Here is a 15,488-nt window from a genome sequence, read left to right as displayed (position 1 = left end):
TATAATTTGTATATTATATACATTGATAAATGGTACATATACATTATTGAACTTCAGCTCTCTCTGTTGATTACTAATTGCAAACAATGATTTAATAGACATAAACATGAAAATCAACGAATAACAATGATTATGTCTATTCAAATCATTTTCAAATGTGTATAATAATCATTAATAAGAAACATTTTAAAAGTATAGTACCTAATACCTATAGGTAATAACTAATAATATATTATTATAGAAACCACAAGTAAACACATTTTATTCGTAACAATATTGTAAAGACTACTTTCAAGAAATTTTGTACTCGATTTATACGACCATATTTTTATGTAGGTATTCATAGCATTGTTTTAATTTAATTATTTAAATAATAAATTATTTACCTAGATACTAATTTATGATAACCGAACGTGTAATAAGTACCACTAGTGGAGTATATATAATATATAAGGGCCCAAGGAGGTGCTTTTTAGCAAGTTTTAAGTATAAATTAATGTGCTATTATTTATTAAGTATAAAAAAAGTGGATAAGTGGCTAATGCTGTAGCCCTGTAAATTAATTGTCAAGAGAGTCATAATCGATACCATCTTGTAATGGATGGATTAAATTTGAACTCAATGATATAAAACCATTGTATACGAAAAACGATTCTGATCGAAGACGATCTGTCAGCCTATAATATTACAAGAATATTTGATTCTTGATTTATTATTGTGATAAAAGTAATTTATTTTACTAATTACTGGACATAACTACATAAGTATTACAGTGAAGGTTAAGATCATTTTTGAAAAAATATTACATATGAAAATGTCATTGTGTGTATAAAATATGTCGTATGATAATATATTTTAAAAGTTTCATACATCCTTAAGGCCACACAAACAATATTATACATTACAAAAAATAACTGAAACCGTTATTGTTGGTTTTCATATGTATGTATTTTAATATAGTATAATATTATTCTGTAAGTAGATGGATAACTACGTTAAGCTAACTCGATTTTAGGGAATATTCTTCATTGAATAAGTACTAAGAAAACTAATAAGTAATAGTTATAAGTTTATAATTAATAGTATGTCAGTGCTTCGGTAAATACCTCAATAAGCCACAAGTGTTAATTTAGTTGCCTATCTACCATCTCATTGGAGTTAATCTATCGAACAAAGTTTTTGGTTTTTGAACTTCAATGAACGCATACAATAAATGTAATATATGTATAAAAATTGTTCTCATTACTCATCGGGTAACTGAGTTTTGTTCTATTGGGTTTAGTTTTTCAAAAATTGTATATTATTGTTTAAATAAGCAATTTGTATATTCTTTTTAAATTTTTATTTTTATTTTTCATATAACAAAATATAAGTAAGAATGATCTGTTTACCCATTCAATAAATATTTTACTTTATTATAGTATAATTTTAATTATTTACTACGTCTACGAGTACAATATTTTTAAATTATTTGTTTTACTTATTTACATAGGTACAAGGTGTTTAGGTGTAACTAAGTGTAATGCGTAACATAATCACCTAACACATTATATTATAACTTATGTTCTCATTAATATTAACAATTTTTTACATAATTTAATTTGTAGATGTTTGTGCTTCAAGTACAGTATAACATTTCATTTTCATTTTTATTTATGCTAAAAATAAAAAAATTTTATTTTATTAATTTTGTTTTCGAAAAATTCGAAATATCCAACTTTTAAATCGAATATTGTTGGTATAAAAACGTTTATTTAAGTCATGTAGTTTAGTTCTTACAATTTTTGAAATATCAATATTATTTTGGAGTAAATTAATTCCAAACCTAATAACTTGTTTCAAACTATTCTTTTTGGGAATTTCTATATGTAAGTGTACCATAAATTATTTTTTTCATACTTTTAACTAGTTTCAATTTTTCATTTTTCAGATCTTAGTCTCTTACTGTTACACTCTGTCTTATGAATGTCACATAGCTATCATTATTTTTAAAATCTACTTTTTTGTATAACTTTATAGAAATACGTCATGTTCCAAATATTTTGTGTTCTTGCTTCTTTGGAATCCTCAAATAATATTACCAATTCAGATTTTTGTAATTGTTTTAAAATTTTGAGTATAACTCAAAAACACAAATTTTCCAGCAGATAATTTGGCATTTTTGTCAATAAATTACTTTTATTCAAAATACCATAGTTAAACAATTCAGACTAAATCCATGTTGCCGATTTTGTGAAAAAATGTACAGACACGTCAGATCCACGCAATTATTGCTCTGTTATTAGTATATTACTTTATTATATAGATAGTAGATACAAGAGTGTATTAAAAGTGGCCAAGAGTAGGATAAAAAGAGGGTTCTGGCACACGCCGTCCTTTTTATCCTACTGTCAAGTCAAAATTTTTATTAGGATGTTTCTGTCCAGTGCCACAAAACATTGCAAGTAGACCTTTGTTTTTAATTGGTAGCTAACTAGTATAGTTATCTATTTATATGGGTATTTAGTTATTATGAAATAATTAATAAGTATTGAAAATATATCATTAGAAAAATGAAAACGTGGTAAAACATGATTTTAAGACAGAAAGTTGCATAATGGAGGTTTGTTATTTTTATTTAATGTATTAAATATAGGTAGATAATAGGTATCCATGAACAATTTGTAAAATGCACCTAGGTAGTAGTTAGATATTTTATTATTGCAAGTATCTTAAATCTTTTTCTATTTTCTTAATTGCAAATTTATTCATAGATGGTTTTTGTTTTTATTCAGAATTTTCAGATTTATTTATATTATAGTATTATATTCTTTATAATAAATCACAAAAATTATTATTTCCTTTACCCGGTCTGAGCAAAACTTACTTCTATTTACCCACTTATTTTGTAAGTTTATGACTTTATGAGAAATGAAAAATTTTATTATTTTTGTTTAGTAAATGTATACTTTAATAAATATTCAATTACCTATTATATGTAGGTACCCACGATTTTGTTTTGCCTACATCACTAACTGTAAGCTATTTTTAGAATAATAGTTCGATGACACATTAATGCTGATCCCGGAAAATATAGATAATGTACAAATTATAATAATCCATACCTACTCTTAAAAATCTCAGACCTGCAGAGCATAAACGAGTTAAAAAGTTAAGTTGATTTTAACTGTTTTTAATTTAATTTTAACTTAATTGATTATTGTTTATATACATTTAACAAATAACGAGTTACTTTCAATCAAATCCAAGTCAAGTAAATTTATAAATAATTCAAAATAATACGTACAAAACAATTATTATTGATGATGCATATTGCATACACATTTACTTTTTATTTCTTTAAACCAGATCACTAGCTATTTATGTATTAAATGAAAAAAAATAACTTAGCTTAAATTAGTAATTGAATTTCTACATAACTTTCAACTTAACTTGAGTTCTTTCAACTTGAGTTAAAAAAAAAATAGGATAACTATTAACTAAATTTTTTTTTCTTATGTTTTAAATCAATTGAACTTAACTCAGTTGAAAATTATTATTAACCCATAATCATTTTCCCAGGTACGGTTTAAATCCAAATTCGATAATTTAATTGTTTTATTGTACTAAACACATTGAACAGTCTTTTGGGAAATTATTTTCATACATCAAAATAATATTATGATTTTGATATTTGTTGTGAACATTTTGTAATCAAATACACGGAAATAGGCTATTGATGATTTGCATGCAGGAGCCTCTTCAGTCGGTAAATATCCGGATATCCGATTAACCACATACCATGCAAACAATAGAATGACTGAGATTGCGGCGGTTAAACTAACAACCCACATGGGTATAAAACCCATACCTATTTTGTTGGAAATGATTTGTTAGGATATTTAGTATTATTAAATCGGTAAGTGAACTTTTTGTCCCACCCCCAACGTTGATTCTCCGTCACGATTAAAGATGTACATTGGCGCCATTTCGATGTCTTCTCGAACTCACCGTAGATATCCGCCCTAGACTTCCGGTGCTGGACCACTTCGCGAATCGGCCCAATCCGAATCCATCTTCTACGCGAACTCGCCTAGATTGCACTAGTTAGTCTCAAACTGAAATATTATGACTCCGTAGTCTGTAAATATTATATAATATTGTAATACTGCACATCAACACCTGTCACCCATTATCTACACTTTATTTTACGAATTTAAATACCGCGTCGTCCGCCGCCGACGATGTCCGATGAGTTGGTACCGGCGGTCCAGTGTGTTGGACGCACTGCGCTTTGTGTCGGGCGACGGCCGGGTGGCGGTACCGGCGACCCGGGCCGACGGCTGACGACAGCGACGTCGCGAAGGGATTTCTATTCTCTTATTATTATTATTTTTCTTTTTGTGTTGATTTCTTCACGGGAAAGCCACCAATCCAACCTCAGCAGTTCGTAACGCCGCCGCTATCTTTTCACCTACTCATTATTTTTTTTTTTCGTTTTTCGCGCCCGTCGCACGAGCAAGCACGACGAACCGTGTCCGCTCACGGCTCACCGGTTGTCTGTCGAGTCCGACTATCATCCACGCTTGTTCTGCGATTGCGACAAAACGCCGCACCAAAAATTAATCACACTCGGCAGTTCTCACCGATACTCGCTTCACACGTAAGACGACGTTTCAGTTTGTTCAGTTTGTTGTAGTCCGCGTCGCCGTCAACGTCTCAAGAATTTTCCCCGTTTTTTGATTTGTTTGGCTCACGTTTGCGATCGCACGCCGCCGTCGGATCCGTTTTAAAAAAAACCCGTAAGTATGCAGTTTCCATCGTCGGCGTCGTTGTTATTTTTATTATTATTATTGTTATTGTTGCATTTTTTGGCATCGTCGTCCGGTGGGCACATGTGCGCCGCGGACTTTCCGTACGCGGCCGCCGTCCGTCGACGACCGCATGTTGGCCCGTCGCTTACAGTTCCTACTTGCCGACAGGTGAAACCGCTTTTTCAATTTTTTGTTTGTTCTATGACCGCCGCCGCCTCCCTGCACCGCCCCACGCCTATGAACGTCTTTTTGAGTTCGCCGGGTCCAAACAGAACCGGCCGAATGACGTCGCAGCGCGCACATTATTATTTCCCAAAACGGTTTCTCACTGTTTTGTACATGAATATATCATTGTTGACTTAGCGTTACTCGGACCTTACCAAACGTATTCGTCAATTTGTCCGTCTCTTTCGATATTAGTCGTAGGCATGCTCAAAATCTGGCACTGACACCTGATTTTGTTCTCCCAATCAGCGTTATTCGTCATACTTTTGTTACCTTACCGATTTGAGTTTTGGGTTATACTAAATCACTGTAGGTACTCATGGTATCTCGGAAGTAATGCGCAAGCAGTCCCCGCGGCGTCGTCGGTTCATAGCTGGAAAAAAAAGGTATTCATGGTACCTATACCTACTTGAATTTCTGGATTTCATTTTAAATTTTAATATTCAATTTGAAAATATTTTTTTAAAAAAATGACTGATAGTTATAATACTATTAGATGTATTTAATGATATGTATATGCTTAATCCTATAATTTAATTTCAAAACCATTAACAATGAAATCAAAATCCCAGTGTCCAAATAGATATTTAGTCATTTTCATGAATAACGTTACTCATTTATAAATTTTTTTAATACTCAATTTGAATTAGCCTTTAGAAAGGCAAATATGCAATGGATATTTCAGTGACCACAAACTATTTGTTATACCATGGCTGTGGCTATTAATAAATATCCATAGATAATACATAAATAATAAATATAAAATTGTTTTGTTTAGTAGTGCATGTTGTTCAAATAATCCTTGAATTTTTCATTGGAATTAATATAATACCTATCTATATATCTACGATAGTTTTACATTAAGAGGATGTCGGCACAATATTTGTTTTCTCTCTCAGACTCACATAAATAAAACGCTTTCTGGTTATCGATAATGATTTTCGGCTGACCTTAGAGTAAAATCACTTATTTACAAAAATTATAGGTGATAATATTTTTGAGGGTATGACATATTGGTTTTATATTTTATTATTATTGATTGAGTATTCAAAATTCAAAATAAAATATAAAAATTGTAAATTTAAATCATATTTTAACCATTTTGAGATAATATTTAGACAAATCTATATGTCATTCTCTCAAAAATATTATTTGATATTGATTTTTTCGTTTGTGATTTTACTCTAAGATACTCGAAACCACAAAAATATGATTCTGCAAGTTGTCTATGTTGCGTGTGGGCCAGAGATAGGAAAAAACATCCTCTTCAGAAATTTGATCAGCCAAAGAATTGTTAAAGTACAATTATTGTAAATCAAGTTTATTTTTAGTTTATTAAAGTCTCTGTTACAAATTCATATGGTTATTTCATGTTATATTTCACTTATTTATGTGGTTAACTACCAAAGACAATATCTATATTCTTTGTAAGACAAGTCCACAAAGCAGCTTGGCTAGTTAAAAAACTAATAAATTATAACATAATAACTAAGAAGTATCTTTGTTACCTATGATCAGTGTTTGGAAAGAACGTCTTTCATGTATGCACGTTTATGTTCAAATTTAGAGAACAATACCCAAACATCACTCATTTTAGTGAGACGTTTATATATTAATGAACTTGAATGATTTTTAAGACGTCCAATTTATTTACAATTTAATTAATATGTGTTTATAATAATTTAATTAATTATATTATACAGGGTGATTTACCAAGTATGTGTTCACCCCCCATTTTTTCCATTAATAATGGATTTACTCAAATTTTGATTTTTAGAACTTTTAAATATACTCAAAGAAAATATTTTCAAATTTAATGTTCTACTTACAGCACGTTATATCTGCGTGTGTTGTCTCCGTCTTACAAGTGGCTTACAAAGTAAATTTTATACTCAGCAGATCACTATTAGTTCCATTGTATAACGTTTTTATGTTAAAAATTTCAAAATCTAAATCGTCAATGACCAGCGTGTAAACTAAATATGTCCGTGAGTATGGGGAAAATGTATTTTTTTTGATTGATGGGCCAGTTCTTTATTGCAAGTTGTGTAAATTATCATCAAGCATCAGCTGATTTTTGGATATTTTAATTTCAAGCAAGGGGTATGAGCATTTTTGATTTGTGTTATTTCATATACTTTCATCTAGCTTAAAAATGAAAATATCAAAAATCCGCCGACTCTTAAGCAGTTCTTACCTAAAAGTTTAATTATTCTTAAATTCACCTTAATATCAAAAATAACTGCACACTATTCAAACTAGTGAACGAAAATGTTTTATGTAGTACGTGTAGACGGAGACAACAAACGCTTGAGTAACATCCTCTTAATAAGATTTAAAACTAAAAGCTTTTTTTTTTCATTACTTAATTTATATTTCCACAATCTGTCACATACATTTTGAACAATAAGTGAAATTGATGAATTAGATAACTATGGTGTGAAGGACGGATTAAAAAACTAAAAGCTTAAGATAAAAAATTATATTTTCAAGACCCTGACGTATTATAGCTTTCTATTTTTTATTTTGTGTTTTTTAATTAGTACAACTTTATTAACAGACCATCATATTTTTAGTTTATGAATAGGTTTTACTCATCTTTTTTGTTATTATTGTTTAAAACATACATAAATGTTAATCTATTTTATTCTATACCAGGAATGGCGAACCTTTTTGTACCACCGTGTCAAATAAAATTTTTTATTGGATTTTGTTTTCCCTGCGTGTCAACTAGTTTGATAACCCTTCAATTTTTTTTCAAAAACTTTAATATTAACAAACTTTTACACATTTGTGTGTGCCACTAAAATAGTGTGCGTGTCATAGGTTCGCCACTGTTACAATAGTGCTCAAGAATAGTGAATATCTTATGCTTTTTTAGCATAATTTTATTTTATTCATAATTAATTGTATATATACACCACAAAGTATTGAGATTAAAGAATTAAAAAGTTCAGGAATCTGTATGTATTGTATTTAGGATTTATACAAAACAATAATTAGGGGGTGGATTTAAATGCTCTAAAGAAAAGGTCTTAAAAAAGTGCGCCTGAAATTATTTTTAACGTTGAAAAAATTGGTATAAATAGCTTATCTTATCTTTATATAATTATTTGCATGTATATATATAACGAAGTGTCTATGTGTGTCAACAATAATTTAATTTTATCGATAAAAACATACTAAATAATAAAAATAGAAGTATGACGAGGCAAAATATATAATATTTCACTTAATTCTTTAAGAATAAGTTTTAACTAAATTTTTATCACATTTTTATTCATTCTTATACAAAAATGACTTAAAACATAAAATAAAGTTACATTACTTAATTTCTTGATGTATGAAATGATTTTTGTGCTTGAAAAGCAATGTTTCGGGCATTCGGACAAAAAATTCAAATCCGTTCTCTAGCAACAATGTATGGAATTTAAATTTTTAGTGATTGTTCATTATTAGCTCTTAAGAATTGTATACCTCTTTTATTTTATTTATTCCTATGTAACAAAATGTAAAGTTATATAAAAATGAGTGTCTTACATTATATTTCTTAATTATTTTCAAATAAATTAACCTAACACTTTTGAAATAGAAACGCGTTATTGTATGCCATTGGCCAGTTTGATTATAATCCAGGAGGGAATAGTCTCTGACTCCTAAACAAAGAAACTTATAACTTTCAAAGAAAATAACCTATAGAGGGGATATAATTTTTTGTAAGCTTATTATGGACAAGTACCTATCAATATTTTGCCATTTATCAATCTGAAGTAAAAAAATTTACTATAAAATAATAATAATTAATTGAAATGTCTTAATTTATATTAATTTGAATTGACTAAACATTTAGTGAGTTTAATGTTTTAATATTTTTTGTATTTAGGTTTCTTTGTCAATTTTTGATGCTCAACTACCTTTGAGTACCTAAATATTACTCGATAAAAATGGTTGCTGACAGTTGCCCAAACCCACAGAGTGTGGGACGTGAATTTGTCCGTCAATATTACACTATGTTGAATCAATCGCCTCATCACATGCATAGGTAATTATTCAAAAAAATACAAGATATATGGTTATTCTATAACAGTGCTCAATTATGTGTACTTAAAAACACAATATATTATCATAGTTTAATTATTTTATTACGGAAAAATATTACTAATTAACTGAACCTACGCAGATGCATTTGATGTCCTTGAACATGTCTATAAGAATTTTCAAATTCCCAATACTCTAATCATTTTTTCAAATTATTCTCATAACATATTAATGTTATGCCTACATTACATTGTTTTTGTGATTTTGTTCCATATTCTTCATGGTACTTATGAACTAGATATTCATTAATTATCTTAACTTTGTTCACCTCTTCATAATTCCCCATATACCACTTAATTTTAATGAATAGTCAATTATATTTTACTATAATAATAATAGGATAATGTGATATTTGTTTAGATTCTATAGTAGCGACTCATATTTTGTGCACGGAGGTTTGGAACCATATAGCAGGGACATGACTCCCAGTATTGGCCAAAAAGAAATTCATAAACGAGTTCAAGAACTGAATTTTCGCGACTGCCATGCTAAGATCTTGCAAGTTGATTCACAGAACACTCTTGGAAATGGTGTGGTTGTCCATGTCACTGGTGAATTATCTAACTGCGGGCAACCAATGCGTCGTTTTGCACAGACATTTGTATTGGCAGCTCAGTCTCCTAAGAAGTATTATGTTCATAATGACATTTTTCGTTACCAGGTATTTAATAATAATTAAGTAAGCAATACATATTGTGTTACTTAATCAAATATTGTGGTATTTCTAGGATGTGATGTTGAATGAAGATGATGTGAATGATGAAGCAGATTCTGGACAATCGGATGGTGAAGAAAACGGGGAAATTGAACAATCTCCTGTTACTCAACAACCTCAGCATCAAGTTAATTATTACAATACTACAACTCAAGGACAGACTTTAAATGGGGTTGCTTTGAATGTGATACCAACTTCGGTACCAGTACAGCAGTTGCTGCCTGAGCAAATTCCTGTTCAAGTTCAACAACATATTGTAAATATTAAATTATATATTCATATAAAACAGTATACGCTGATATTAAAATTATGTATTATAATAACTGGGAATATTACATTTTTTTCTTTTATTTAAGTATACACAATCTATTCTTAATGACACAATTATGTGAATATACTTCACTATACTATCATTGAAAAGTCTTTATGTATTGTGTATTTGAATATCAAAATGAATGCCCCCCCCACCCATTTGTTATCTTCCTAAGTGAACTTGAGGATTTTGTTAGTATTAGGAACGTTCGCAGTACCTCATAATTGGAGACATAATAGGTCCATAGCGGTTTAAGTAATGTTTTATACATAACAACTTAACTTTTAGTTTAAGGTATTTATTAATTTTTAAAGTTAATATTTAACCAGTATTTTCAGTTCAAATACAATTTTTAGTATTTATAAGTTAATAAAATTAAATTTTACCAAAAATGATGAATTAATTGAGAAAATAAAACTTAAATTTAAAATTACAGAGTATTTGAATTCATACATTATTATTTAGTTTGTATTTTGTTTAATAGATATTTAAAAATATTAAAATTATCTCTATGTATATAATATTTTTTAGCCGACTGTTACTGCTCCGGTACAAAATTTGGCTCCTACAATAATACCTCCCAGTAATAATGTGCCTAGAACTCAGCCTACATACAACCAAAACCAAATATTGACAGAACAACCTAAAATTCAACATCAAGAAGAACCTACAAATCATAATGTGGATATAAAAGAAAATCAAGAACCTATTAAGAAGGATATTCCGATTACTGAAGGTATAATATTTTATTTTAAATTTAAGTTAAAATTTATGGATGAAATAAAAAATTCTAGTTATTATTTATATAAGTAAAAATATTCTGATATGAAGGTATTAATTTTATATGCCAGTAGTTATAATGTAAAGTCAATATGTTTATTTGTCTTAATTTTTTTTTTTTATTCATAATTTGCTGACACAAAAATTAGAGAGTTATACAAGACTTAAAGAAATTGTCTATAGGTATACATTTTAGAATATTGTGTAAATTTAACTAAATTGAGAGTATTGCTCTAGTCAAGATTTTAAATTAATAATAAATCAAACAAATTATAATGATTTGAAGTCAGTAAATCATGAATATATGTAATGAAAAAAAAAAATCTTAACAATTTACAGTTGACTATAATAATATTTGCACTAAATAATAGGAGTAGAATAAATCTGTCCATAATTCATTTATTTGATGTATTGGTTGATGATGACTTTAACCTTATGATAATTTTAATCCTAAAATAAAACATATTTTCTGACATATCTTATATATGTAAAATAAATTGCCCTGACTGATTATCATCACTAAGCCAGAATCGCTGAAGTTACGATAAGAGCAGATGAAGTAAAAACATGTTCTAAATTGTGGCATTTACACTACATCTCGATTGAAGAAACTATATCTTTAAACCAGATGTATGTTTGTACTTAATTTATTCAAGAACTATACAATTGATTTTGACAAATATCTGAGAGATTGTTTTTAGAGATATCGGAACAATTAAAAGAATAATTTAAACTACCTTCAAAAATATACCAAATTGCAATTTACAGTATTATTTCACAAAGCTATAGGTTATACTGACATTCATTTGTCCTTGAACTGTGTGTGTTATACAAAAACTGAGGAACACTTACTGCTGTATTTTATATTTGCTCGTTTTTCTCGAGCGAGATCGGGTTTTAGTATTAAAATATAATTTTATAGAAATATAAAATGTCTTTTAAATTTTTAGCTGTTTCGCCTGGAGATCAGCCAAAACCGTTGTATGCACAGCTCTTCAAGTCAGGTGGACGATCATCAGAAACTCATACTGAAGCTCCTCCACCAGTTTCTGTACAGACACAAAATTACTCATCACCTTTACCTAAAGCAACTTCACCGGTATATTTTTGTTTTGATTTTGTACTCATATTTAATTCTCCACAATTAAATACATTCTGTTTCTATTTAGGTTCGAAATAATGATTATTCAAGCAACGCTTTTCCTAATAACCAGTATGAGCAGAGAGGCAATGTTAATAGAAATGTGAGGAACAACTACAATGGTAGAGGTGGGGGAGTTGGTGGAAGAAATTTGAATGATAGACCCAGTAGAAATTCTTTTAACAATCGTGAAAATGGTTAGTATTTTAATTTGTTAATTTCATTATGTTAGTTACATTTCATTACATTAGTTTGATAAAAGGTCAATCCACTCTAATATGAATACATACAATACAAAATTGATTCTGCTAAATCCAAATGTTGCTTTGTTGTTACGTGTTATGTTTACTTTTTTAAGATGAAGACAACATGTCACACTCACTGATTTGCTGTCTTTTAATATTTATATTTTAACTGTTAATTTTGTATAGGATACAACAGTGGTCCTGGCAACGACCCTAGGATTAACAGAGGTAACCAATCAGGGTCTTACAATGGTATGTTCCAGTCTGATGAACAACAATTATTTATTGGGAAAATCCCACCCGAAGTTCAAGAAAGCGACTTACGTGTATGTGTACATCTACTTAATAATAATTCTTTAATATCATGTTTTAATAATAATAATGATTTTAGAACTTATTCGAAAAGTTTGGTAATTTATTGGATGTGCGGATAATGAAAGGAGGCAGCAAAACTGGTGATCCATCTATGAATGGCAACTTTGGTTTTGTCATTTTTGAAAGCATAGATACGGCGCATAAAGTATTAAAGAGTCGAGTAAGTTTGAAATTAAGTAAAATTGTACTATCTCGCTACTCATTCAATTCAAACCCCTTTTGTGAAAATACAGTTTTAAAAGTATCACAAGCCGCAGTTCACCTAAATATTGTACACTTAATGCATTTTTGGCAATTCTACATTCCTTCATGCATAATTTGTTTGTGTAACATGTTTTTATTGTACTTAAAATTCTTTTAACCTTGCTACACTAATGTATGCTCTACAACAGCGGTTCTCAAACTGTGTTCCGCGGAGCCCTGGGGCTCCGCGAGAGTAATCTAGGAGCTCCGTGGCTCCCATGTATCATCCGTATTAATACAATTCAAATTATTAAATTATTATTTTATTTTTTAGTTACATTTTTAATTTTTATACTTGTATTCAATATTATTTGGACCTTACCAATATGTATTATTTTAAAGTTTAAATAACGCCTGTTATCGGCGTATACGACAAACTGTAAACTATTTATAAATCCACATATTTGTTTGTAACCAACAACATTTTCTATGAATTATTGTTGTCTCAAATAGACATTTCTGAATTTTGGGGGCTCCGTAATTTTTTTTTAGGAACATGAGGGCTCCGCGAACAAAAAAGTATGAGAACCGCTGCTCTACAACCTGTTGTATGCTACGTAAAATAAAACAATTTTACTTTTGAGATCCATATTTTTAAATCACCTAATCTTAAAATATTGTGAGCTGGTTTCCTAGAATTGTATAGTTACTGGCAGTGAACATTTATAATCCATGATGCACATCATATGCCCACTTTTTATCCCCTTAATATAATATTTGATTATTATGTGACTACATATTTAAATTTTTGTTTCATATTATTGGTTACCATAATATATCCGACAACCGTGCGTAATCTTGATATATATATATTATATTTAAGGGGTGAAATAATGACCTCTTAGATACGTTTGAATTGCTTGTAGCTGTGACACTATTTTAAACATTTTTTAATACTTTCGTTATTTAATTAATCTATTATAACATACTTTCTGAAGTTACATGGATATATTTATTAATTTTAAAAAATATGTGTAAATGATTAAAATATTTTTAATTTGTTTTTGTTTAGCCTATTATGCTTCCTGGTGAAAATGGCATCAAGTTGAATGTTGAAGAAAAGAAAAATAAGTCCAGAAGTTCTATGGTGAATTCAGATGGTGGCGGCGGCGGAGGTGGTGGTGGTGGTGGTGGTTTAGGTCGTGGTGGTATGCGTACAGGCAACCGTGGAGGAGGTTTCAACAGAAACCAGAATGAAGGACCTAGAAACAACAACTTTAGGCGTCAAAATTAATAATAATAATAATAATAAAAATTAAGTATATTTAAAAAAAAGAACTTCAATAAATACTAAAGATGACCAGAAAAATCCCTAATAAAGACGCTGTTCAGAATTTAAGAAAGACTACAATTTTATACTGTTTTTTTTTCTAGATAGCTTCAAATTTTATTTCCTCTGCGTTTATGAATCTACATCCTGTTACTATGTATCCATTTTTATAGTGTTAAACTCCAAAGTATTGACTTTGTCCATAATATATAAATCATTCATGTATTGAATCGTAAACCTAGTCAAGCAAACTTTTTCAACATTGTTTTAAATATTTTTTTTCAGTTCACAAATACTTAAAGTATTGTTTTAATTTAAAATAAGTCATTTATTCTTCACCTAAATTAAAATCATCATTATTTGTTGTGTAAAAATATATATTTTAAACAGGATGATTTTAAAAAAAAAAACAAAAAAACAAAAAAAACATTTTTTATACAAATTCAAAAACTTTTTTTAATCATTCTGTTTTATAAATACATAGATTAGGTTATTTTCTACCTAATCTAAACTATTTTCAACCATCTCCTTAATTTATTATTATTATTATTATTATTTTTTTTTTTTGAATAATGCTAAACCTTGTAATTTAGTTGTATTTATATGATGTACATAAGTGCTGAATTCAAGCAACAACGCTTAAGTACAATGCCCATTTATGTAATTTTTATAAGACTAAAAATAGGCTATCAGTTTTTTAGTAGGGCTTCCTTGACAATAGGAATTACAATGAAGATTTTATGATGTTCTATATAATATATATTATGATTTATACCACCGCCCTCCATTTTTTTAAAAAATATTCCTATTCTTTTCTTATTATTTATTTTTTTGTGAAAAAAATGTTCATTTTAACGTAAAACAAATTTAATAAAAAAACAAGTATTTTTTACTTCCAAATCTTTATTTTTTTTTCCTTCTGCTATAAACCAGACATTATTTGCTGTTGCACAATATATTTATGGTTTTTTTGTGTTTTTGAAAGAAAAACAACTATTTTTATACCATAAGCTTATACAAAATTAGAACTACATTTGTGATACAATTTTATCATTAAAGACAAAGATTAACCTTTTTTTAATATCTAAAATATATTTATTAAGTGAAGTATGAAATATTGAACACTTATTAAAGTAGTAACGTTTTTATAAGAAGTTGGGTACACTCAACGTTAGACACGTGAATCAAATGAGCATAATGCTTACATGGGTTAAAATATCTTGTGGTTAATATGCAGCCACATCTTGGAAGTCGTAAATAGATATTATATTTTAAATTGTTAGAAATTGT

At 28.8% G+C, this 15,488-nt stretch overlaps 1 protein-coding gene across 1 annotated transcript; it reads left to right on the top strand.

Moving 5' to 3' along the window:
- The first annotated feature begins 4,375 nt into the window (after positions 1–4,375).
- Positions 4,376–14,972, top strand: LOC111031479 (ras GTPase-activating protein-binding protein 1). The gene is made up of 10 exons (XM_022311439.1): positions 4,376–4,781; positions 8,902–9,060; positions 9,477–9,777; positions 9,845–10,087; positions 10,676–10,880; positions 11,875–12,023; positions 12,094–12,262; positions 12,497–12,636; positions 12,702–12,845; positions 13,941–14,972. The coding sequence occupies exons 2-10, from the start codon at positions 8,963–8,965 to the stop codon at positions 14,160–14,162; spliced, it is 1,671 nt and encodes a 556-aa protein (XP_022167131.1). The 5' UTR covers positions 4,376–4,781; positions 8,902–8,962; the 3' UTR covers positions 14,163–14,972.
- The last annotated feature ends 516 nt before the right edge of the window (positions 14,973–15,488 follow it).

This window comes from Myzus persicae, unplaced genomic scaffold (genome assembly GCF_001856785.1).
Source record: "Myzus persicae strain clone G006 unplaced genomic scaffold, MPER_G0061.0, whole genome shotgun sequence".
Classification (NCBI taxonomy): Eukaryota; Metazoa; Arthropoda; class Insecta; order Hemiptera; family Aphididae; genus Myzus; species Myzus persicae.
Note: the sequence above shows the minus strand (reverse complement) of the source record. Positions and strands in the feature narration are given on the sequence as shown.